This window comes from Sus scrofa, chromosome 12 (genome assembly GCF_054392235.1).
Source record: "Sus scrofa isolate SSC_HxYL_T2T_F1_AM1 chromosome 12, Sscrofa_HxYL_maternal_Yorkshire_Landrace_v2.0, whole genome shotgun sequence".
NCBI lineage: Eukaryota > Metazoa > Chordata > Mammalia > Artiodactyla > Suidae > Sus > Sus scrofa.
Window position 1 is genome coordinate 10,989,406 of NC_139394.1, and position 26,792 is coordinate 11,016,197.

The 26,792-nt window shown below is 42.2% G+C and overlaps 1 protein-coding gene and 1 long non-coding RNA gene across 5 annotated transcripts in view; one reads left to right on the forward strand and one right to left on the reverse strand.

Moving 5' to 3' along the window:
• Positions 1-26,792, forward strand: part of LOC106505399 (uncharacterized) — a 122,026-nt gene that overhangs the window by 56,954 nt on the left and 38,280 nt on the right. Inside the window, exon 5 of the long non-coding RNA XR_014820896.1 lies at positions 26,667-26,766. This is a non-coding gene — a long non-coding RNA (uncharacterized LOC106505399). The remainder of the gene's footprint in view (positions 1-26,666; positions 26,767-26,792) is intronic.
• The window catches only part of MAP2K6 (mitogen-activated protein kinase kinase 6), a 123,718-nt gene that overhangs the window by 33,360 nt on the left and 63,566 nt on the right, over positions 1-26,792 (reverse strand). For 2 of the 4 annotated variants that reach the window (XM_013980816.3, XM_084983885.1), the window contains exons 2-4: positions 11,233-11,299; positions 1,558-1,606; positions 847-960 (exon numbers count right to left, since the gene is read on the reverse strand). In XM_013980816.3, coding sequence (XP_013836270.1) covers positions 847-960; positions 1,558-1,606; positions 11,233-11,299 — 230 coding nt within the window. Of the gene's footprint in view, positions 1-846; positions 961-1,557; positions 1,607-11,232; positions 11,300-13,793; positions 14,165-26,792 lie in introns of those variants that run through there. The other 2 variants (XM_084983887.1, XM_084983886.1) reach the window with 2 other exon arrangements.

The following is a 26,792-nucleotide window of genomic DNA, read 5'->3' on the forward strand; positions in this document are numbered from 1 at the left end:
AGGAGATGGTCAGTTTATCAGTTCAAAGAAAAAAAAAAAAAAAAAAAACTGTAGATGTGTTCCCACAGGGAGATTCTTGTCTCCTCACAGAGGAATTCAGAAATGAGACAGAAACTGAGAAAGTAAAGTGAGGATTTATCTAGGTGAGGAAATAGGCCTCTAGCGGGGAGGCAGGCGGAGAGGCCCGCAGCTGCCCTGAGCTGCTTTCGCAAGCAGGTTATGAAGGGCATACAAATGAATGGAAGAATATTCATTGGGAAGGAGGGGCTTGGACAGAGGGTCATAGTCCCTGATTTTCATTCCAGCTCCATCTTCCCAAAAAGAGAAGGGATTTTCGCCCTTGTCTAGCTCTGATCGGAAGTGTCATGGTGTTGGTGTATGGTGGACAGCGCTTACCGCCAAGGCTATTTTTATCATAATGAGGGTATAATGAGCAGCAGGTTCCATTTGGAGGCTGGAGATTCTCCCCTTTTCCCACTTTCCTTGTCTGCCTACAGGGCACCTGTCACCCCCCAGTGTGTGGTCTCCTGTCAGTCTGGAGGTTCCTTCTTTTCCTTGTCTGCCAAGGACCCCTACTATTTATAAGACGCATGGTTTCCTGCCACCTGGCCTGTGGCCTCCCTTTTCTCTGCTTATACCTAACTACCTGCCTGCTGTAATGGATGCAACTCGTACCAAGGAAGCCTTTTTCATATATTTGGAGGAAAACATTCTTCCCTACAAATAAGCTTTTCTGTTCCATCCCATCGAAGATGGCTGGGCTGGTTCAGAAAGAGCAGATTTGCCATTGAGATGGACACACGTACACACCACGGACAGAAAACGTTTGGGGAACGTGAACTCTACCTTCACCGCCATGATCTGCCCGCTGGGCACGTGTCGCATCTTCTCCACCACCCCGTACGCACCTCGTCCCAGTTCCACTATGGGCTCCAGGTCATCCGCCTTCACCTCAAAGTTCTGCAAGAGAGAAAAGCAAAAATGCAATATGAAAAAGAGAAATCAACTGGACCTAGACTGCCTTGTCCTCTCTCTGATTTCTCCCCACATGCTAAGGGTTATTTCTTAATAACCCATTCTTCTGGTTCAGAAGCTTATCCAAGCAGCCACTGAATGCAAGAAGTGCCAGGAGATGTTTAGATTCCCACGGCATGCGACCTGCTCGTCACAGGCAATGCAGAGATCCAACTCCAACTCGGCGTCCAAATGCTCAGGTTAAGGTATCTGCACACTGTGGTTCTTTATCCTGCCCCATTAATTATAGGTGGAATCCACGTGCTGACTGATGGCTGCTAGATCTGCGCCTGGATTTTGCACCCCAAAAGAGAACCATCTCTCCCCCTGCCAAGTATCCTCCCTCAGGACCCCGACAGCCAGATTTTCAGTGGACATTCAGAACTGCAAGAGCTCCACAGACCATTTCTGTTTCAGCTCACGATTTCGGGACCCAACCCCTGACGGCATGTTACAGAAAATGCATTTTTCACTGGCCAGTGGGAAAGCATACCTATAAAATGGTCAAGATCTTAACTGAAAATCAGACACGGTTTTTCTCACCTGATTTCCAATAGAAATGCAAGCTTTGGAGTCTAAGTCTCGAGGTGGCCTAAAAGAGAAGGGGTGGGAGGGGAAACAGGAAATATTTAGTCAAATATGACCATCCCAAACGATATGCAACTGGAGAGTTTTTGCCTTTGGAATAAGGTGGAAAGCTCATGAGTAAAATAAAGCAGCATAAAGGTGTTGATAGTGTAGGGTTTGGAATAGAATGCATTTGCGTATAGATCACTTAATCTCTTTGAACGTCCATTTACTCTTTAACACGAGAATATGAATACACTGCCTCATGAAGGGCTGGGCATTAAATAAGATGTTCCAAGTAAAATGCTTAGCAGAATGCCTGGCACACAGTAAATATTCAGTAAATAGGAGGCACGTGTAAATATAGTTGTGTGGATAATTATACAATCTAGTAAGCCTCTGTGTAAGCAATTATATTCTCATAAAGAAGTAAAAGTACTAGATATTCTTTCAACTAAGAGCGCCCAGGTGCCCAGTTATCCCACCATTACCATTTTTTTTTTTTTCACAGTTGCTTTAGGAAGAAAAGAAACAATAGTACAGTTCTGTTAATTCACAAAATTCATAGATCACAGGAATTCCAAATCTATTTAGTCTTGCCTTTAAGGTGGAAAAAAAAGGTCAGTCAAGTGAAGTGACTTGCCCAAGGTGCCAGTTAACCCAGGTCTCCTGATTTTCAGGACAGAAAACTATCTGTTCTACCAAGCTGGCACACCCAGTTGTGATATTTCTTCTATACATTGTGTACATACTTTCCAAGGGTCATCTCAACAGCCAGAGGTTTGCTGCTTGTGTGTCTCCGTAAGAGCACTCGTCCCCTCGCATCCCCTCACGTGTATGTTTTGCTACTATTTCATTGCCACCTCGCTTAATAATAATTCGCTTAAGAGAAAGATGTTTGGCTTTGGCTGTGCACCTAACTAGGAGCCTAGAGAAGCACTGTCTTCAAATAAATACACAAGGACCTCACGACAAAAGTAGTAAATGAGGCGCTCCCGTTGTGGTGCAGTGGAAATGACTCTGAGTAGGAACCACGAGGTTGCGGGTTCGATCCCTGGCCTAACTCAGTAGGTTAAGGATCCGGCGTTGCCCTGAGCTGTGGTGTAGGTCGCAGACACGGCTCAGATCCTGCATTGCTGTGGCTGTGGTGCAGGCCAGCGGCTACAGCTCGGATTCGACCCCTAACCTGGGAACATCCATGTGCCGCAAAAAAAAGTAGTAAACGCCAAGAAACAGAGCAAACATAACACACAAAATGTACATAGCACACATAACAAACTGGTCATATGATCAAACAAATAGAGCAACTGGAGGCTAAAGACAAAAGAATCTGGGTGCTGCCTGAACAAAGAGTAACCAAAAAAGGTGGAAATGCAGGTCTCCCTGAGGGGGGCATTCTGGGCCAGAATTAGCTCTAGAAAAATACAATGGAAGATGAAGAGAAAGGAGAAAAGAATCCTTGGCCCAAGGACAATTTTCCCCAATCCTAGTGTATTATAATTCCACCCCGCCTGCTAAAAGGACCTAACTAAACAGAAAGATAAGGAAAATGTGGGAATATAAACACAGATACTCACATGTATCTAAAGTTTTAATGGCAAGTCTTCCTCACCTCAAAACTCCTTTGAAATGGTTAGAAAACCTAAAATAAAGTTTTTCTGTACTAACTTAAAACCAGGACTAAGAGGGAGAGAGAAAGAGAACACACACACACACACAACCCGGCCGTGAGGGAGAGATGTTTTTTGCTTCAGAAACACTTTCCAGAGGAATCAAATTTCTGAAAATCTAATTTCTCACCCTTAAAATCTCCAAAGCTTGTTTTTCTTTAGTTGTCACAATTTGTACTAATTGCTGTGGAAATTTGAAATAAAGACAAATGTTACATGAAACACGTGACTAGTATAAACAGTAAAAAAATCCTCTGCAATTGTTCAGACCCTTCCTTTTAAAAAGGATGAAGTGGAGTTCCCACTGGAGCACAGCAGGATCAGCCATGTCTCTGCAACGCCAGGACACAGGTTCGATCCCCGGACCAGCACCGTGGGTTAAGGGTCCGCCTTTGCCACAGCTGTGGCTTGGATCTGATCCCTGGCCAGGGAACTCCATATGACGTGGGGCAGCAAAAAAAGAAAAATAAATAAATAAATTTTAGAAAAGGATGAAGCAACAGAAAATGTCACCAGTTATATGGGGCTACCTCCGTGTTCCTGCCACGCAATGAGTGTTAGGTAAGACCTCTTCCGGGTCGCATATTCTAATATTCAGACCACAGCTCTGCACGTTACAGCCTATGACCACCCAGCCAAGGTGGTCATATGTTTAAGGCATTGTTAGAAAAGAAAAGAAACGGCAAAGAATCTTCGACAGAGGCCCTTGTGGGTAGCCCATAATATTTAATATCTAGTCTTTTGTACACAAAGTTTGTTGACTCCAGTTTTACACTAACCTTGCATTATTATTCTACGTAAGAGGAGGCTTTCATGCCATTTTCTAGAGTGAGGAAAAGGAGACCCAGAAAAACTCCGGGATATGCAGAAACCACACAGTCCCCTACAGAGTTGAAAATAAAACACACGTCACCTGGTCTCACTAAGGAAAATGGGACATAGGTTGAAAACTGGGCTAAGGGCTTGACCTGCAACTCACATAATCTAAACACACACACACACACACACACACACACACACACACACACCTATAAGTGTCATCATTCCCAGGTTCCAGATAAAAAACTATTTGGGCTTAGAGTTTAACTGACTTGCTCCCAAGTGGTGAAATTGTGACTGAATTGGAGGTACCTGCCCCAACACCCAGGCCTCCTCCTCATTGGAAATGATCAAACCACCCAGTCCTGAGGCCTCCGGGTTCACAGAGTCTGCCAAAAGCATCAAATGATGAGACCAAGACGGACAGCTCGTATTGAAAGACCTGACTCTGAATTCTGTCCAGGACTGGGCATACTGGTTTGCCTGGGGCACTCAGTCTCTGTAGGAGGTTGAAACGGTGGGTGGACATTCTCTGTCACTTATTCAACATTTCAGTCTTCTGGAGAAAGAACCAAACTTATTACAAAACTCCTAACTCTGGAAGGCCAAAGGTATTCCAAGGGTCACCTACTATTACTTTTTATATAAACCATCAGCTTGGGTTTATTCAAATAATTACTTCTTGGAGTTCCCGTCATGGCTCAGTGGTTAACAAATCCGACCAGGAACCATGAGTTTGTGAGTTCGATCCCTGGCCTTGCTCAGTGGGTTAACGATCCGGTGTTGCCATGAGCTGTGGTGTAGGTCGCAGACTCGCTCGGATCCCATGTTGCTATGGCTCTGGCATAGGCCGGCAGCTACAGCTCCGATTAGACCCCTAGCCTGGGAATCTCCATATGCCACAGTTACGGCCCTAGAAAAAGACAAAAAATAATAATAATAGTAATAATTACTTCTTTATAAGTCTACCTGAGAAATGAGTTTACGGGTCACTAGGATAGTTATTATTTGTTGATAATAACAATATTTATTAATAATAACATTGAATTATAATCTAAAGATAATATTTATTAAGCATCTACGTGGGCCTGAGACCATGCTGGATTCTTTACATAAAATATCTTTAATTTTCACCACTCTTAGAGGTTTATCTCTATTTGAATGTGAAGAATGGACACTGAAACAGACTAGATAGTTTACGACCAAAGAGATGGTGACAGTCGGACCATGTCATGAAATCTTTCCACCTGCAGAAGTGAAAACTTCTGCCTCTCATTTTATAGCCATGGACCATTTGGCCAGGTCTCCAGCAGTCTACCCTGTGGCTAAAAGCACATACTTGAGAGTCAGAGAGCGCTCAGTTTGTACACAAGCTCTTCCACTTATTAAGCGAAATAATAACAACAACACTCAGAGGTACATTCATGGAGAAATTACACTGGCACAGGCACTAGGCTAGACACTTAATATGGACTGTGACATCTAATGCTCACAGCATCCACATCAATGTTTATTCCTGTTTTTCAAAAGGGGAAATTAAGACTTAGGAGGGTTAGAGAACTTGCCCACGATATTCAGCTGGTGAAATTTAGATCCCAAAGGTGAATCCAGGCATTTGCGCACCAGAGCCTGGACTCGTGGAGTTCAACTGCTTTGAGCAAGGCACCTGACCCATGTGTGGGTCGGTCTTTTCACTTAAAAGGGGGAGTAAGAACAACTGCCCCCTGAGTTTCTTGTGAGGACTGCATGAAATAATATTGACTAGCGCAGAATCAATTTAAAATGAGTTAACACCAGTCAAGTTGAGGGGACAGCCCAGAAACCTGAGTCAAAGACACACTGGCATCAGTGACTCAAAGAAAGAGTTCAAGTGAAGGGACCACACACATGGCGCTAAAAAGAATGGGGCTCTGTCCCAGTCTATTTATTTTTGTGTAATCCAGCCGAAGGTGGCAGGGTATAAATGGTAGGAGTCACTGAGCCAACCTCAAAACATTGCCAAGAAAAACTCAAAATGTGGAAGCTACTCCTTTAGGAGTACAAATTTAAGCCTCAGTACTACAATAATAATAATAATCCTCTCCATGAGCTAACACGGTATACTCTACAATAATGAAACAGAAAAGCAGATTCAAGATTTATTCTACCACAGGGGAGAAAGACACCAAATAAACTATTTCCATCTTTACTAAGGTTTTTACTCACTTTTCTATACCAAGGAAAGATTTAGGGTGGTTTGCAAAAATTCATAAAAAAACAGAAAATTACTATAAATTAGAAGACGATGGGAGTTCCTGTTGTAGCTCAGTGGGTTAAGTACCCGACTAGTATCCATGAGGATGCAGGTTCAATCCCTGGCCTTGCTTAGTGGGTCAAGGATTCGGCATTGCCCACAAGCTGTGGCGTAGGTCACAGATGCGTCTCAGATCTGGTGTCACTGTGCCCGTGGCATAAGCCAGCAGCTGTGGCTCTAAATCGACTCCCAGCCTGGGAAATTCCATATGCTACAGATGCTGCCCTAAAAAGAAAAAAAGAAAAAGAATGAGAAGACTAGCAAATTTTAAAGGGAAGGAATATAAGAAAGCTGGGAAGCTGATATAAGAATATATCCCAAAGGAAATGATAGCAATAAGAAGGGAAATCAATAAAGTTGAAAGCAGGAAAATAAAACAAAGTTCACTCTTTAAAAAAGAATCAATAAAACTGATAAACCTCTACCTAGCAAGACTAACACAGATAAAAAGAAGACAAAGTATCAATATCAGCCAAAGAGAGGTGGATATCACGTGTACCTTGTGATCCTTAAAAAAATAATTGGGAAACACTATGAACAACTTTGCTTTCATCAATTCAACAGTTGAGAAGAAATGGACCAATTCCTTGAAAACCACAAACTAACAAGACTTAGTCACAATGAAACAGATCATCTGAACTGTCCTATAATTATTAAAGAAAATCATATGATATCACTTATATGTGGAATCTAAAATACGGCACAAACGAACCTATCCACAAAACAGAAACAGACTCAAGAACAGAGAGAACAGACTTGTGGTTGCCAAGGGGGAGGGGAAGGAGGGGGATGGCCTGAGAGTTTGGGGTTGGAAGAGGCAAACTATTATATTTAGAACAGATAAACAATGAAGTCCTATTGTATGGCACAGAGAACTATGTCCAATTGGGATAGACCATAACGGAAGATAATATGAGAAAAAGAATGTGTGCGTGTGTGTGTGTGTATATATATATATATAGAGAGAGAGAGAGAGGGAGAGGAATGACTGGGTCACTATGCTGTACAGCAGAAATTGACTCAACACTGTAAATCAACTATATCCTGGAGTTCCCATCATGGCTCAGTGGACCAAATCTGACTAGCATCCATGAGGACACAGGTTCAATCCCTGGCCTCGCTCAGTGGGTTAAGGATCTGGGCTTTGCCGTGGGCTGTGGTGTGTGTCATAGACATGGCTCGGATCCTGTGTTGCTATGGTTGTGGGGTAGGCCAGCAGCTGTAGCTCCAAATTAGACCCCTAGCCTGGTAACCTCCCTATGTCATGGGTGCAGCCTAAAAAGACAAAAGAAAAAAAATATATATATATATATCATAATAAAAAATAAATTTATTTTTTTAAAAAAATGAATATGTAATTTAAAAGCTCCAGAAAAAATGCATAAGCTCATTTTGTTTCACTTTTAGCAAATATTTAAAAGAAGTGCATATATCGAATCATTATGTTGTACACCTGAGACTAATGTATTATATGTCAATCATAGCTCAAAAAAATTTTTAAAGAATTATCACCTGTCTTATACCATGCCTACCAGAAAACAGAAGAAAGTTCTCTAACCAACACAATTTATAAGGTTACTATTACCCTAATACCAAAAGCAGAACATAGCAACACACACACATATATACACAAACCCACAAGAAGTCAACATCTCTTATGAGTTTAAGATATAAAAATCTTCAACATTTTAGGAAATCAAATCCAATAATGTTTTTAAAAAGTAGTCTATACACCCCAACCGAGTGGGATTAATTGGGGATGTGCAAGGCTACTTTGGTATTTTAAAAATCAATCAATATAATCCATATCAACAAGACAAAGAAAAAAAAATCCATGATCACGTCAGTCGATGCACAAAAAAGCACTCCACAAAATTCAACACACACATTCATCATAAAAACTCTGAGTATACTCCGACCACACAGGAACTTCTTCACCTCCATAAACAACATCTGTAAAGACTTCATATCATGCTTACTGGTGAAAGATTAAATGCTTTCCCTCTACAATGGGAAGCAAAGCAAGGCTGCCTGACCTCATCGGTCTCATTTAACTAGTACTGAACATTCACTGAAATAAGGTAAGAAAACAAGAAAGGAAGAAATAAAACTCTCTCTTTTTGCATAAGGTGTGACTGCCTACACAGAAAACTAAGGTATCTACAAAAAAAAAAAAAAAAGCTCCTAGAACTAATAATTAAGTTTTATGCAATCAACCTAAAAAATCAACTTCATTTCCAAATACTGACAATGAACAAGTAGACATCAAAACCAAAAGTGGATGACAGTTTTTATTGCTTCAAAAAGAAAGAAACACTTGGGTATAAATCTAGCAAAAACTAATGTAGAGAATCTATATGATGAAAACTATAAAATACCGATGCAAGAAATCAAAGAAAATCTAAATACTTGGAGAAATCTACCACATTCGTGGACTGGGAGACTCAGTGTAGTAAAGATGCCAGTTCTCCCTCAATTGATCTCTAGGGTAAAAAAAAAAAAAAAAAAAACCTCAAAAATCTCAACAGTGGAGTTCTCTTGTATCCCAGCAAGTTAATGATCTGGCATTTTCACTGCAACAGCTTGAGTCATTGCTGTGACTGAGGTTCGCAGGTTCAATCCCTGGCCCAGGAACTTCCTTCCACATGCCTCAAACACAGCCCAAAAAATAAAAATACAAAAACTCAGCAAGTTTATTTGTAGACATAGACACGTTTATTCTAAAACTAATATGATATAGGAAAGCCCGAGAATAACCAAAATAGTTTTGAAAAAGAAGAACAAGTTGTAATCACTGTTCCCAATGTTAGGGCTTACTATAGGTACAGTAATCAAGATGGTGTGATACCAGCAAAAGGACAGACACACAGATCAATGGAAAAGAACAGAGAATCCAGAAATAGATCCAAACCAATGTGCCCAATTATTATCTGACAAAGGAGCAAAAGCAATTCAATGGAGGAGCCTTTTCAGCAAATGATGTTGGAGCAATTAGAAATCCATTGGCAAAAAAATAAAGCCCAATCTAAACCTCATACCTTTGTACAAAAATTAAAATGTATTACAAGACTTAAATCTAAAATGTACAACCATAAAACTTCTAGGAAAGAACATGGGAAAAAAATCTTTAGGACCCAGGACTAGGCAAAGCGTTCTTAAATTTGTCATCAAAAAACATAATCCAGGAGTTCCTGTCGTGGCACAGTGGTCAACAATTCCAACTAGGAACCATGAGGTTGCGGGTTCCATCCCTGACCTGGCTCAGTGGGTTAAGGATATGGCATTGGCGTGAGCTGTGGTGTAGGTTGCAGATGTGGCTCAGATCCCGTGTTGCTGTGGCTCCGGCGTAGGCCAATGGCTATAACTCCGATTCAACCCCTAGCCTGGGAATCTCCATGTGCCGCAGGAGCGGCCCTAGAAAAGGCAAAAAGACACACACACACAAAAGCATAATCCATAAGAGGAAAAACAAAGATTTTTTTTAATGACTTTTATTTTTTCTATCATAGCTGATTTACAGTGTTCGAAAAACAGAAAGATTAGACTTCATCGAAAGAGAAAAATGAAAAGACCCATTACAGACTGGGAGACTGTGTTCTTGAATCACGTATCTGACAAACTTTGAGTCTAGGATATATAAAGAACTCTTTAAACTTAACATTAAAACAACAACAGGGAGTTCCAGTTGTGGCTCAGCGGGTTAGGAAGCTGACTAGTATCCATGAGGATGCAGGTTCGTTCCCTGGCCTCACTCAGTGGGTTAAGGATCCAGCGTCGCTGTGCACTGTGGCTCAGATCCCACTTTGCTGTGCCTGTGTTTATAGGCCAGCAGCTGTAGCTCCAATTTGACCCCTAGCCTGGAAACTTCCTTATGCCGCAGGTTCGGCCCTCAAAAGAAAAAAAAAAAAAAATTCAATTGGGATGGCCTGTCTTTACTCGCTCTGCTTTTGTAGTATCTCTGTTATAGTTTTTTTTTTTTTCTCCTCCTGGAATTTCCATTCCTCCCATGCAGATGTTTCAACAGGTGGTCATACCCCCAGCTGGGCAGGAAACACCCTCTCCAACCCACAGAATGACAAAGAAACAAAGGGAGGCCAGGGACTTGAGCTCATAGAGGACGTGGACCAAGGGCTCAGCTAAAAACAGTCCTTGTTTTGCCTTCTGTTTATAGGAGGCAGGATTTAGGTGTCAGGATGCTGAGACCTCACCAAATACCATCTTTCCACCTCAACCCAAGTTTTATAGTGGTGGCTCTCTCAGGGATTTGCTTGTTTGCTCAGATTTATATGGAACAGGCAAAAAGTCCACATCCAGGGAGCTTTATGGATATACACAGGTCCCCATTTGCCAAATGTATTTGTTCAATTTTAAGCCAACCAGTAGTATGAGACACTGAATTCACAGCTACCCATTTCATATAGACTGGCTGAGTCAGGAGTTCCCATTGTGGCTCAGTGGGTTAAGAACCCAACATAGTGAGGATGTGGGTTCGATCCCTGGCCTTGCTCAGTGAGTTAAGGATCCAGCGTTGCCGCAGGCTGCAGTGCAAGTTGCGAATATGGTTCAGATCTGATGTTGCTGTGGCTGCTGGCAGCTGCAGCTCCAATTCAGCCTCTAGTCTGGCAACTTCCATATGCTGCAGGTGTGGCCATAAGAATAACAACAACTACAACAATAATAATAGACTGACCAAATCTGATTACTTATTTCAAGTCTCAGAATAATGAATAATATGTGGCTTCCCGCTTTAAAGGGCTCTCTTTCCCAACTGTTACTGGTGTTGCTCACCAGTCCAAAAAGGAACTCCCATTCCCTGGAAATGTGTAAAGTACAAGCCTTTGAATTAAGAGGATGATCTCGCCAACTTACGTGGAACTGGTCTGAGGTTGTTCAAATGCTTCTTTTGGGATTTTAAGGCCAGGGTTTCGCTTCTTGCCTATGGGGAAAGACAGAAGGATAAAGTTAAGCTCTAGAGCACAGCAGGATTCAGGGACAGGCACTGCCTCAGAAAAAAGGACGGACCTGGGAACACAGGTCTCCCTTCCCCTTTCAGAACTCCGCTCCCTCCCCAGCATGTCTGTGAGTGACAAGTACCCAATCCCCAGGCTGAGCAGAGCTTCCCAAACTCAGACTGTGGTCACAGTTGAGGTTCTTCACCAGTCCAGGGCGAAATGTCAGCCTCTTTCCCTAGGAAGACCGCCCTTTTCTCCCTGTTGGGAGTTTAGCTTTCTAACCTTTTTTCTTTCTTGTACACAACACTGGGAATGGTACACGGTGTTGGTGTCAGGTCTGTTTGGTTTTTTCCTTTATGACATCAGTCAACTGGAGTCATCCTTATCTCAGTATACCAGTTTTCTAAATTGATCTGTGATTAACTGATAGAGTTAACCACGGAGGTAGAATACAACATGCATTTCCACTGTTGGGCCCTGCCCATTCTCAACCACCTGCCTTAAGCTGAAACACCTAAGAGAAGGGTAGAGTAATATTTATTTACATTTGCCCTGTTCCAGAAAGGATTAAGATAACAGATGGGCTCAGGCAAGGAGGCTGTCGCTTCTTAGGGGGCCAGATGGGAACGTCGCTGATGTGTTCATCATTCCTGGGCTGAAACCACAAGAGAGCTTGGCTCACATGCTTTTGTTGATGAGTTAAAAAGAATAGACTGAGAAATGCCAGCTCAAGGAGCCATCAGAGAAACCAGTCTTGTGACAGCCCGGGATTTTCCTCCCCTAAAGAGATCTTGCGTCTCTTCATGCTTGGCAGGGGATGGGGGGAGCCAAAGCTGAGCAGGCTCGAACACACATGGGTTTACTTTCTTTCTCCCCTCTTCTCTGCACTGCAGGGAGCACAGCGGGGCCAACCCAGTCCCTGGTTAAGACCCTGAAGGGAGATTCTGAAGCTGCGTAGAAACTTATCAAACACCGTAACCTCCTTGCAGGAACACGACATCCAAAGATGTCCGTGACTGCTCAACATCAGAGAGCCAACAATGACCTAGTCAGAATCCGAATCCAGGTCTCCGGGCTTCCCTCTAGTCCAAAATGGATGAAGATTAGATGTGACCAGAGAGAACGGGATGGGGGGGTGTGGGATTACATCTGGTTCCTTCACTCATCAAGGGACACCGCCCCCCAGTCGCTTTTCATCTGACCCTTGATATCTCCAATCATAAAGCAGTGTAGTAACATCGGTGCCTCCGTTCCTGGACTGATATGAGCACCTCTTAAGTAGCCGTTAATTAGTTAATTATATACTAAGAGGAACGATCTATACAATCTCGTTAAAGAAAATAAGCCATTTCAGATATTCAGGAACAGAATTAGCTGTATTATCCCAGCCCAATAGAATGTACAATTGAGACCTTTTTCTGGGCCTTCAAAATCCAAAATGTAGATCAAGTCTGCCAAGTTGTCGAAAGCCAGGGAGCAATATGCTTGTCAGTCATCAACATAGAGAAAGCCTTTCAGAACCACCTTCCTTGTCACTGGTTTTCTCCATTCTCTTCTCTTTTGGACTTCTCTCTGCGTTTTATAAGAATTCAAAACTCACCATTTACTTTGCTCTTCCTGGAGCTCAGATGGCCACTGAGCCCATGTCACTGAGTGCATCATTTCTCGACAGTACATAGACCTGTCCCCTGTACCAGAATGAGGCACACACAGTGCCGGATCTGACTATGGGAATCCATATAGAGAGGTGGCCAACCCAACAGTTCCCATCCATTGGCCTCAATCCAACAGACAGGGAAGGTATTTTAAATGAGATGCTCTAGAAAGGAATGAGCATGTGTTGACCTGTCCAGATCCCAACATAACAGACACCAGTTCAGATGACAGATCATTCAGGTGCTCCCAACAGGTAGAACCCCGTCGTTATCCCAGATAACACAAAATAGAAGGAAACTAAAACATATTCTGCAAAAGCCTCCCCAGATGCCATGTAAGCAAGCCGAAAGCAAATATTACTCTTTAAGTTCCTACCTCTCTCTTCTTCATTTCTAACTCAGCTCTTTAAGATGTCACAAGAAATAGCGACTTATGCAGAAAAACACCTTTGAAAAACTAACCTAGCAATGAATTACGACACCATAGAAACGAATTACTAGTAGTTCGTTAATAGCAGTCAGTCATTAAACTACAAGTCAACAAATTGTCAAAATGTCTAGACAAAGAAATAGCAAAAGAGAGAAAAGTTTTGGCACAGAGACTAAAGAAATACATAACCAAAACAAAAATAAAGCTTCCTAGATGTGGGAAGAGGAGACCCTCTGGCTCTCTTCTGACAAAAATAAGAAAGAATTCCAGGAGACACAGAGCCTAGCTGAATCACACTGTTAGAAAACACCCTGCCTTCACTTTTTATTTTCCAGTACATCAAATAAAACAAAAATCACAAAGGCACACACCAACAGTCCATAATACACTTACTTGCCCATCACGGAAAGAGTCGCCCAGTAAGTCACTGGCAGAAACTCTGACGAGGTTTCCAAGGCTGCAAGGAGGGCAAGCAGAAGAAAACCCCACAGGAGGCATTCTTCCCTTAGCTCCGAAGACCACACTTGAGGAGAGTGAAACAGAACTGCACAGACTCCACCCCCTTCTCCGATGCAGAGCGCCCCAAACCTCTGCACGTTTATTGTGCCTGGGGAAGCTCTGCCTTCAGGAAGGGAGAAGGGAAGTGGGTCCATTTGGACACCACAGTGCGACATTAATCATTAACCAGGCTTGAGGGAATGAATCCATAAAGTCATGCTGGATAGTACAGCATCCCCCAGCCTTTCTATAAATGCCTCTTTCACTTCTTAAAAGGAAGGAAACAATATGTGGTCCGTTTCCAGCTGTGTTTCTTTCAAAGCAATCTGTTCCCCTTCGAAATACCTGACTCTAACATTTAACACTGGCTTAAAAAAAAAATTAATGCGAGGGAGCCATATGAATAATGAAACTAAGTGGCTATCTATGATAAATGGCCTTTTCTCTTGCTGTCCTAAAACAAAAATGAAATATATATCAAAAATAGGCTCTTTGTTATATCACACACTAGTTAACAAGCCTTCTCAGAATGAGAGAATTCTGTCTCTTTCTGCAGATTCCAACCAGATTTGTCCTCTTATGGGTACAATCTGCAAAGGGTAGAAACCTCCCCAGCCCGACTAAGTATATGTGGTACTCTGTTACATCAGCCCATGTCATACTCATGGCTGTTTTCTCTGAAAATATTGTAGTCCCACTACACACATCTATTTGCAAAATTCATCTTAAACCAAAGCTGGGTCATTATGATCCCAGCCTAGAGCAAAATGGCATGGGCGTTGGGGAGCCCTTGCCAGGAGTTAGGAAACATTTACCAAGCCACAGAAATGTTCACTAGCTCTGACCGTACTGAAAATGACGGGGTACACAAGACTTCTTGCTCAGCACCCGCTCAGAGAAGCAAAGCACAAAGGGCTTCTCTCATGTGCCTTATTACATAAAACAGAAGATCGTGCTCCAGTGCCAAGTCAAACAGCAAGAGAAGCCCACAGGGTCAACACAAGGTGGCACCAGGAGGCTACACTGGCACCTAAATATTTGTCAGCTTGGCTGGGGGCTGGGGGAGTGGGGGCTTGATTAGGAGGGTTTACAATTATTGACACAGCTTTACAAAAGGATGGCTCTGCTCCCAGTGCCACATTTATTTTAAAAATCCGTTTCCCAACGTGAATGGGATCTCCAGCCAAGTAACTGGCAACCTGAAGGCCTTGGCTGCCCTCGCCTTAATACTTGCATGTAGGTTTAAGTTCCAAGGGTAGCTGGCACTGAAATCGGCAGAGAAGTGTCATTAAATGTTATTAAATCGCCATGATCAGAGGCGAAGCAACCAACGGAGCAGGGCGGAGGAAGGGAGTCCCGGGGGAAAGCTGGAGCTTGACCACAGCCATAGAGAGGTGGACACAGACACTTCGTCCCCCACTCCACTCGATCTCACCCACCACTGCCACTCCAACCCGTGTGTCAGATTTCTTTGGAACTGTATAAAATTTAGAGGCGGAAAGCCGCCAAGCTTATTTGAAAACGTGCCTTTTTATTTCAAGCAGACAGATGAATTCCCTGAAACCCCACCTTTACCTTCGTGTCCTTCTGCTAAAGGGCCCTGGCCTTCTTGTGGACAGGAACTTCAGTGTTCCAAATTCAGCTCACTTCATCCCACACCCCCACAGAACCTCCCAGGCCTTCCCGAACACTCCTTAGGGATCACAAGCCACACCTTGCAGCTTCCACATGCTGGCATCTCAAACACAACAATTTTTATTTTTTGGCTGTGCCACAGCATACAGACATTTCCAGGCCAGGGATCAGACCCTCACCACAGCAGTGACAGTGCAGGATCCTTAACCTCTAGGCCACCAGGGAGCTCCACAGACACAATATTTATCTACTATTTCAGTTTTAAATGTCCACTCTACCTAAAATAAGAGAGATCTGCATGATCGTCTTCCATTTATATTTCTCATACCTTTTCTCACAATCTCGAATCACTTTACTCTGCATTTATGTATTCGCTTTTGGATATACTTGTTACTTATTTGTTACCTTTCTCCCCCATAAACATTCAGTTACAGTAGCAATTTTGCTGACTGCCTCTACATCATCCATCAGTGTTTGTTGACTGAATACTTGTTCTTTTTTCGGCTGTTTAGAGCTTTAGTGTTGAGGCCTTCACATATTTTTAAAAAGTATAATCTGGAGTTCCCGTCGTGGCGCAGTGGTTAACGAATCCGACTAGGAACCATGAGGTTGCAGGTTTGGTCCCTGCCCTTGCTCAGTGAGTTAACGATCCGGCGTTGCCGTGAGCTGTGGTGTAGGTTGCAGACGCGGCTCGGATCCCGGTTGCTGTGGCTCTGGCGTAGGCCGGGGGCTACAGCTCCGATTCGACCCCTAGCCTGGGAACCTCCATATGCTGCTGGAGCGGCCCAAGAAATAGCAAAAAGACAAAAAAAAAAAAAAAAGTATAATCTGTAAAAAATGTTGAATCACTGTTGTACATCTGAAGCTAATGTAATACTCTCAATCAATGACACTTGAAAAAAAACTTGAGCATCAGTAAGACCTCATTTTGAATCTCAGCTGTGTCACTTAACACTGTGACCCTAAGAAAGTTTCCTTTTTTTATTATTAAAGTATAGTTGATTTACAGTTTGTGCCAATTTCTGCTGTACAGGAAAGTGACCCAGTTATACATATATATACATTCTTTTTCTCATACTATCTTCCGTCCTTTCTACCCCAGAGATTGGGTAGAGTTCCCTGCGCTATACAGTAGGACCTCATTGCTTATCCATTCTAGATGTAATAGTTTGCGTCTACCAACCCCAAACTCGCCATCTGTCCCACTCCCTTCCCCCTCCTGAGAATATTTCTTAAACTGTTTCCACACCTACAAACTGGAGATGAGAGACTCTGGTAAGAGATTCAGTGGGCATAATATATGTGAAGAAGTCTAGCATATAATAGGTACTCACTAAATAGTAGTTTCTTTTCTCCATTCCATGCTTGTGCTTGTATTTTTAAAGCAGGAATGGAAGTTCTCTTGTGGCACTGGGGATTAAGGACCCAGCGTCATCCCTGCAGCGTCTCGGGTTTGATCCTAGCCCAGGAACTTCCACATGCCACAGGCACAGCCAAAAAAATTTATAATAATAAAGTAGGAACAAAAGAGAACATCCCCTCTAAGGGCTCTAAGGGCAGCTTATTTCTTCAGATGCTGTCCTCTGTTCCTTCCTCTCTTACATTATTTGTGAGAAAATGACATTTTTCAAACATCTCATCAGTCTTGAATCATATTCTCTTGGTTCCCATTGACTATAGGAACTTCTTAAGCTCTATAGACTCAGGACCTCTGGGAGCGAGCCCTCAAAATTCATCCTTTTTATAAAGGACATTTTAGAGCAGTTTCAGGTTCACAGCAAAATTGAAGGGAGGGTACAGAGATTTCCCACATGCCTCCCTGTCCCCACACTTGCAGAGCCTCCCTCACATTGGCATCTTCCCCAGACGGATGCATTTGTTACAAATGATCGACCTCTATAGACACACCCAGGGTCCTAGGGTCCTATTTTTACACTGGCGTTCATTCTTGATGTTGTACCTCCTATGGGTTTCGTCAAGTGTACACTATGTATCTACTGTTATATAGTATCATACAGAGTATTTTCTCTGTCTTAAAAATCCTCTGTGCTCTGCCTCCTTCCCCCCAACCCCTGGCAGCCACTGCTCTATGTACTATATCCATAGTTTCGTCTTTTCCAGAATGTTATATAGTTAGAGTCATTATATGTGTGTGTGTGTAGTTAATTAGTTCATTTTTTAATAGCACTGAATAATATTCCATTGTCTGGATCTGCCACAGTTCATTAATCCATTCACTTGGTGCTTTTGGAAGTTTTGAATAAAGCTGCTTATAGACATCTGTGCATATGTTTTTGGTGTCAACACAAGAAGTGTGACTGCTGGATCACACGGTGAGAGTATGTTATCCTTGTAAGAAACAGCAAACTGTCTTCCAACGTGGCTATATCACTTTTTTTAAAACCTCTAGTCAGGTTCAAGAACCCCTTGTCAAATTAATGTCTTCTTTTTTTTTTTTTAAACCATTTCTCTCTTTATGATGACATGGTCACCTTCCCCCAGTTTCTGTCATTTCCTCCATCACCAAACAGTTCTTTCTGGCCAGTAAGAAATTCCAAATGAAGTTCCCTCACTGTAGCTTTGAGCTGAAACTGTCAATAATACACCAAAGTGGATACTGCAAGGAACAAAAAGCTCATCAAGCCACAAATACCGCTTTGAAAGAGTCAGGGATTAATACAAACCAGTTCCTATAATATCAGAGAGCATGCATGATGTGCCATACAAGTATCTCACCCTGAATGCACGGGAGGTTCGAAGCAGGAGAGAGGGAATCAGGCAAGGGAAGTGGGAAAACAAATGGTCTCACGGAGGAAGTAGTATTTTAGGTGGTTCTTTGATAAATGGTAAAATTTGAGGGTACACGACAGCTCACTATACTATTGTGCCTATATATATATATATACATATTATATATATATATTTTTTTAATTTTTATTTTATTTTCCCACTGTACAGCAAGGGGGTCAGGTTATCCTTAGATGTATGTTGTGTTTCCATAATAGAAAGATTTTCAAAATAATGGGTAGGATTGTGACAATCAGAACATGGGAAGGCAGCAGTGAGATTCCAGGAGGAGGAGGAAGAGCTTGCAATGGTGGGTGAAAGGCATTTTAATGTATTCAGAGGCTGTGCATTGTCTGCTTTGGACAAAGTGAAGGATGCTGGTAGAGAGAAGGCTAGAAGGGCAGGTTGGAGCCAAAGATAAAGTCTGTAAAAATAATTTTTTAATTTTCAGATTTAGGAGGAGAAATCACTGATGTTTTTCAGTAAAGGAGTGCCATGCCATGTCAGCTATGTTTCCCAAGAAGTCATGTAACAAGATTAATCTAAATCAGGCTGTTTTGAAGCTGTGGGACACACACATAATACATGTATACACACCCATGCATACACACCCACTAATCTAGGTACACCCTTGGTGGTCTCAACCTTCAGGTCTTTGCTCACATTTGCCCTGGAATGTTATCGCCTCTCGCCCTGGTCACCTTCAACACGCAGCTCAAGCATGTTCTCCTCCAAAAAGCCTTCCTTGAAAATCATGCAATAAATGCCCCTCATCTGTGGCCACAGGACTCTACACTTATCTTCATGTCTTCATTCTTAAATGGATTGATCGAACCTATCTGATCACCCATCTCTTCCACTAGGATGCAAGCTCTCCAAAGGCAGACCCTATGCCTACCCACGTACAGAGGAAGCACTCCACCCAAGAAGTAAGAGGCAGAGACCACAGGAACTTGGCTAATCAATAAGCTGCTTCACCTTTGCAGAGGCAAAATCTATAGATTGTGGTCGTTTCCTGGATACAAGGTGTCGAAGATAAGCAGCTAAGTTGTAGCAGTAATCTGGCTTTTCCACATCTAGATAAAATTCAGTGAAAAAGGAAAGTCATGGAGTTTCCCTGACTCAGTGAGTTAAGAACCTGTCTAGTATCCACAAGGATGCGGATTTGATCCCTGGCCTCGCTCAGTGGGTTAAGGATCTGGCTTTGCTCTGGCTGTGGCCGGCAGCTGCAGCTCTGAATCGACCCCTAGCCCGGGAACTTCCATATGCTGCAGGTGTGACTGTAAGAAAAAAAAAAAAAAAAAAAAGCAAAGTCAGGCCAATTGAATGGGAGGTAGAAGATAGTGAGTTCCAACTCAGATGAGCTACGGATAAGCTGGAGGGACATGAGGCAGATGGAATTTAAGAAAGAGATGGGCAGAAAGTATCAATCTGGAAGTGACAGAGAAGTAGAAAGTCAAATGAGACAGGCAGGGAGATGAGAGGAGAGGAGCAAAAGGATGAAAGGAAGGTAGCCATGGCAAGAACATTTTGAGAGAATGGGAGGTGAACGAAGACTCAGCAGAGGACACCAAGCATGTGCCCAAGTAGAAAAACCAGTGTGTGCAGGGCAGCACCTCCACTCATTCAGAAAAGGTCCTATTTTCAAAGAATAAAAGCACTCGGGAGGGTTTTCTGAGAGCTTCATGGGATTAAAGTTCTTTTTTCAGACCCACTTGAGCTGAAGTCTGCTTGGTCATGTTAACCACTTTGTGCTCCTGAAAGAACCTACAAGCCAGTCGCAGCCCATGCCCGCCCTGCAGTTGTGGTCTGGGGCTAAGCGAAGGCAGGGGGCGGGTGGTGGTTAGACGGGGAATCCCCACTGTCTGGGCTCACCTCCTTCTTCACTTATATGCTGCTTCATTCATGAGTCTTCATTAAAAGGAAATGTAGCCATAAAGTGTTAAAAATACCACTTTGCTATAAAAACATGGCAGTAGGTTGCAAAGAAATTTAGTGATGTATCTGATCTCTTCAAAGTGCATACTCAGTTTTGGTTAGATTTAAAAACAGCACTTTTAGAGATAAATATTGAAAGATCTCCAAATGAAATAATGTGATTCTAGGATATGCTTCAAAATAATGTGGGGGTGAGGTGGAGATATACATAAAACAGGATTAGCCTAGATTATAGAGTCAGTAATTGTCAAAGCTGAGTGATGGATATATGGTGGTTCATTTTAGGTTTGCCTTTGAGTATGTTTGAAATTTTCCAAAACATAAAGGCTTTCTTAAATAGCTCCTGAGTCACAGAAAACTCTTTTTTAATAGTTAAAAGAGAGGGATTGTAAAAGAGCTGCCTCTTTTTTCTTGTGAGAAGTGTATTCTTTTTTCCCTCTGCTCTAAGATCATGATTTTAATAGCACTATGATCACATCCCTTTTAGCCAAGGAAAACTATGTCATAACTTTGATTCAACCAGATACTCGAAGACTAAAAGATACAAAGAAATACACAAGAAAGTTCTTGATCCATACCTCTTCTTAGAGAGTTAACACATCTTTAATATTTATACCTCTTTTATAATCCTCTTACATAAGTTCATTGGCTGCTGTGTCAGAGTTATTAAATATTCAGGCTATCTTTGCTTGACCCTGACTTCAAGAGAACTCTTTCTAGTTTTTCACTTTAAAAAAAAAATCATGCTGCTTTTTTTTTTTTAATTTTTGGATTCATCTGCAGCACATGGATGTTCCTAGGCTCAGAGATCAAACCTGTGCCAAAGCAGCAACTCAAGCCACTGCAGTGACATTATGAGATTTTTAATCTGCTGTACCACATGGGAACTCCAAGTCACGCTGCTGTTAGATTCTGTTTGACCAAAGAAACATAGAGCTATTCATATTTACAAGTGAGATGGGCTTATCATGGCCCCCAAAGATGCCCATATCCTAAACCCTAGAACTTGTGAATATGAGCATGGTCAAGTTTTTGCAGATGTGATTACAGTAGGATTCAGAGACGAGGAAATTATCACAGATTATCCAGCTGGACCCTAAATGTCATCGCAAGTGTCCTTACAACCAGGAGACTGCAGGAGATGAGACATACAGAGGAGCAGGTGCTGTGAAGATGGAGGCTGAGGCTGAAGTGATTCAGCCACAGTCTGAAGAATATCAAGGAAAGCAGGTGGCTCCCAGAATCCGGAAGAAACAAAGAATAGATTCTTTATCTCAGAGACTCTGGGGGAGTCTGACCTGCCCACACCTTGACTTTGGATTTCTGGCCTCTGGAAATGTGAAAGAATAAATGATGTTGTTTTAAGCCACCTAACTTGTGGTTACTTGTTACAGCAGCTACAAGAAACTAGTACACTACAGGTATTCCTTAGACATAGTATGGGTTCAGTTCTAGACCACCGCAATAAAGAAAATACTGCAGTAAAGCAAGTCAGCAAGTCACACAAATTTTGTGGCTCCCCAGTGCATATTAAAGTTATGTTTATAATATAGTGTAGTCTGTTAGGTGTACAATAGCATTATGTCTAAAAAAAACTGTGCATCCCTTAATTTAAAATACATTATTGCTCACAATTGCTAACCATCAGTGAGCAAAATGGCACTGATAGACTTGTTCGACTCAGGGTTGCCACAAACCTTCCATTTATAAAAAACAAACAAAAAAACAACAACAACAACAAAAAAAAACACCTCAATATCTGCAAAGAGCAATAAAGTGAAGCCTAATCAAACAAGGTAACCCTGTATTAGAAATGGACACTGAATGTTACCAAATCCTTTTGCACCATTTATTGAAATGAGCCAGTGTCCTTCCCGTTACACCCAAGCTGCCATGCTCTCTAATAAATGTATGTCTTGCTTCTTCCCTATCTGTTTTCTTTCTTTCACCACTCATTTTCACTCTCTTTCCTTCTCCACTGCTTCTGTCACTAGCCTTTCCTGAGCATCCTAGGGTCCTGCATGGTCAAAGGCTGTAGAAACCTAGAGTCCATTAATCCATGGATTCAAGAAACATCTGGAAAAGTCCTTGACTTGACAATACATGGGATTGAAACAAAGTTAGGAAATCCAATGCAAACGAGAAGGAATAGGTATTGGTAAATGGGTCCTGGGAGGATGCCCTTCTCTGGAACAAAGGAGAGGATGCTGGCCTCCTTTCATTTCTCTCTAACTGGATGCCATCTCGGAGGAAAAATCATAAAGAAGAAATGCATCCTTTCCCCAGGCCTGTGGCACATTCTGAAATTCTTCATGTCCCCTGCCAACAAGAAACAAGATAAAGGAACCGGGGCCAAAACAATCTCAGAAAATAGGGCAGGATTCCTCACTCTGACACTCCAATCCTCCAGCCCGAAAAAACTCAGGATACTCTTCCGAGCCATGGTTGTTTCTGAAATATCTCTCACTTTTCTCTCTGGGGAAGCTGGACATTTTTGAGAGTCATGTTTGACAAACCACAGCCTGGCAAAAAAATTCCATGTGTGACCTCTGTCTTTCATTCTGCCACAGACTTTGCTGGATCAGTGCATCTCCCATGGGTGACACTGCTAATTAAAGGTTCAGGATGGTTGATTAAAAAACAAAGACTAAGAGGAGTTCCCATCATGGCTCAGTGGTTAACGAACCCAACTAAGATCCATGAGGATGCGGGTTCAATCCCTGGCCTATCTCAGTGGGATCCAGTGTTGCCATGAGCTGTGGTGTAGGTCGCAGACACTGGCATTGCTGTGGCTGTGGTGTAGGCCAGCAGCTATAGTTCTGATTCAGCCCCTAGCCTGGGAACCTCCACATGCCACGGGTGCGGCCCTAAAAAGACAAAAGACAAAAAAAAAAAAAAAAAAAAAAAAGACTATGAAATACCTTCAAGAAAAACCACACAATTTAAATGTGAGGTTTTCTGAAAGGAGAAAGCAAACAACTTGTTTTTTAAAGAGGTGTCTTTATGCAAATCTACTCATATTTCATTACTATTTCAGATCTTCACAGAACCTTTAGGGGAAAATTCCACAGTCCTATAGAAGGATTTGGGCCCCACATCTTACCATAATTAGCAAATATCGCTTCAGGCCGTGCCATAACTCAGGGTGCCAGAGAAGTGGAGTTCCCCAGTCTTAGGTAATAGATCTAGAAATTGTTCCAGGCAGTCACCTTGAAACATGTAAATCAGTTCATCTCTAAGACTAATGGCAAAAAAAACAGCACAGCGTTGACCCTTGAACAACACGAGTTTGAACTGCGTGGATCCACCTATCCTGGCATTTTTTTCCAGTAAATATAGTATTTGTATTTTCATTTTAAGTTCTTTAAATTAACTAAGTGTGGGGGAAAGTTTGTATTCAATTAGAGATCACAATAAGTGGACTCAAAAGACCTACGGTATCAGTCCTGATTCTTCTCAAACTGTTCAGCTTCCGGCTCTTAGGTGAGCTATTTTTCTGTTCCTTTGTTTTTGAGGCAGAGATAGTAATATTTAGCTTTTTGTTTGCAGGGGATGGGGGGGCGGGGGGTGTCAGCGCCCCAATCCCTATGTTGTTCAAGGGTCAACTGTACATAAATTCCCTACCGTACCCATAAAATGATCTGCCTACCTATGGGACCGGAAATGGGAGTAAAAGGCATCAATTTCAGTATGCTCCAGGATGCCTTATCAGTTACCTATACAATTCCCCAAAACTAGTTTTCGTGGCTAACCAAAAAGATGCAGATAATTTATAATGATCCCTGGATAAAGTAATTTTATAAGATTTTCTTCAGTTGGATTGATTTCAGTGGCATATTATGGATGGCAGTGTTCCCACGTCTTCATTACTGGGGAGCAGGGTGAAGGCCTGCAGGAAGTACCCTCTCATATAAATGGTTAAATTGGAAAGCAACTCAACACAGCACTGTAAAAAAAGAGGCCTTGTGGGAAGGGACCGAGCCATAGCACTCATTCGCTGTAACAGCTTAAGAAGCTATTAATCTAAGCCTCATCCTTAAAGTGGGAATTGCCACATCTACCTCAGTGGGGTTGAAGGACCAAAAACAACATAGTCAGGGCCACTGAATAAATACATGTTGAATAAATAAATACTGAAAGTTGCCAGGTCAGCTACACTGCTATTTTGGGCAGGTGCTTTTTTTTTTTTTTTTTTTTTTTTGCTTGTTTGGTTTATTTATCTATTTTATTAAAGTAGAGTTGATTTACAATGTTGTATTAATTTCTGCTGTACAGCAAAATAATTCATTTATACATATATATGCATTCTTCCATATTCTTTTCCATTATGGTTTATTCTTTCCATTATGATTCATATTGAATATAGTTTCCTGTGGTGTATGATAGGACTTTGGGGTTTTTTTGTTTGTTTTTTTGTCTTTTTAGGGCCATACCCACGGCATATGGAGGTTCCCAGGCTAGGTGTCCAGTCGGAGCTGTAGCCACCGGCCTACAGCAACTCGGGATCTGAGCCGCGTCTTTGACCTACACCACAGCTCACGGCAACGCCAGATCCTTAACCCACTGAGCGAGGCCAGGGATTGAACCCACATCCTCATGGATGCTAGTCGGAGTCGTTAACCCCTGAGCCACAATGGGAACTCCAAGGACCTTGTTGTTTATCCATCCTATATATAATAGTTTGCATCTGCCAATCCCAAACTCCCAATCCATCCCTCCCCTACTTTCTGCTTTTATGTCCAGACTGCTCTAGATAATAAATGCAGGCTATAAAGCTGTTTACCAGGAACTGTTGTGACATAAACTAGGGCTATTGGGAGATCCAAACTCAACTGAAAAACTCTATTGCCATGAACTTTGCCCAGGATATTGGAACCTTTCTGGACTTTAGTTCCCTTGATGCTAAAATGGAAAACATTTCATCTATAAACTAGGTAATTATCTCATTCAAGGGTGCTCTGGTATTTGACAGGAGCATGACACCAGCTTTACAGATAATGTCATGAAGTTTTCTGCTATGGGAGAGCTCGGCAGTGCATTTATACACTAACACCCCTTCCCCAAGGGGGTTTTCTGTTGCAATTGATAATCCTATTATTCCCTATTCCCATAAATTACATTTGCATGAGGGTATCAGTCAAGTGACAATTTCTAAGTTGTGACGGTGTCTTCTGTTTGCAAAATTCTGTTGTGCTGTGTGGTGATGCCCCCTCCCCCCTCAATATCAAGGAAAGGGGTGCTTAGTCCACCTAAAAATTCCTTGATCACCTCATCCTGAGAGTAATCTCAACTTAATGTTTCTTACTTCCTACTGGAGGATGCACCTGTCTCAGGCTAAACACAACACTCAAGGTCCCTGAGACTCAAATCAAGCTATATGCTAGAAACCGTCACATTCAAAATAAAATAACTGCACAAAACCAAACACATCTCCACAACTATCTTTGGGCATTTTCTATGTAGGAAGAACTCCTTTCTTTTACTAAGGATAGTATTTTCTCTCTAGGAAACTGCTATGTTCTCTAATGCCTAAAAAATAAATGAACAAAACAAACTAGGTCTTACACCAAATAACACTCTCACTGCTTCTGGCCATGTAACCAGAACAGGAGTCCGCCTGTGGTCCTTGGGCTTCCAGCTTAATGCCTGGGAAAGCCGTTTAGAGAATTTGCTCTTTGCTGCAATCTCATTCCATTTTCCCATCCAGAATTTTTCTAGGTATGACATGTTCTAGACTTAATTTTAGCAAAGGGCTCTGAACTTTGAAAGCTCAGTCTCTTCATTAAAAGTACATATCAGTGAAAGAAGAAAAAGGCACAGACTTAAAAAAAAAAAGAAAAAGGTTACTGTGAGCAGGGGGAGAACATAAGATACTATGGAATAAATCAGGATCTAAGGAAAGTTTTTGGTGTTGGAAAATATGAGCAACGGTCTGGCCAAGAAAAGAAGCCAGTAGGAAAAGAGACCAAGACCAGAGCACAGCAATAATGATGCAAGATCCCAAAAGACGTGGTGGGATCAGTAGCCCAGTGGAGAGAACGTAAGCTCAGAGAAAGGAGTAGAGGGTCACTCTTTAGGACAAGAAGAAAGGACGTAAAGAGTGACAACAAAGAGAAAATTCAATGCGAAGGGAAGTTAGAGAGGCACTTTGTATTGACAGATAACAGGGTGTTCTGCCAAGATTTCCCATGGGGTCTCAGGAAACACGAGGCCAAGAAACATTAGAAACAGCCAGAATAGGTCAGCAAAGGAGTTCCTGTCATTTCGAACGAAATTTTACCAAGGACTCTTGCAGTATCTGAGGTCCTTAGGAAGTAGCTCATGTTCTACGAAAAAATGTAAGAGAAAATTCCAACAAGCAACTCAACTATGTAAGGCTAAAAACAAAACTGTCTTATTTCTTCTTAGAACCTCCTCCATCCCAAAGCTGCTCATCATAAAAATGTGGAAACAAGAGTCAGAAGTAGTTCCCAGCTCGAGAGACGTCCGTGAGTCTCAAAGCTCATGTGTGAGTACAAGATGCATTTTACTCAT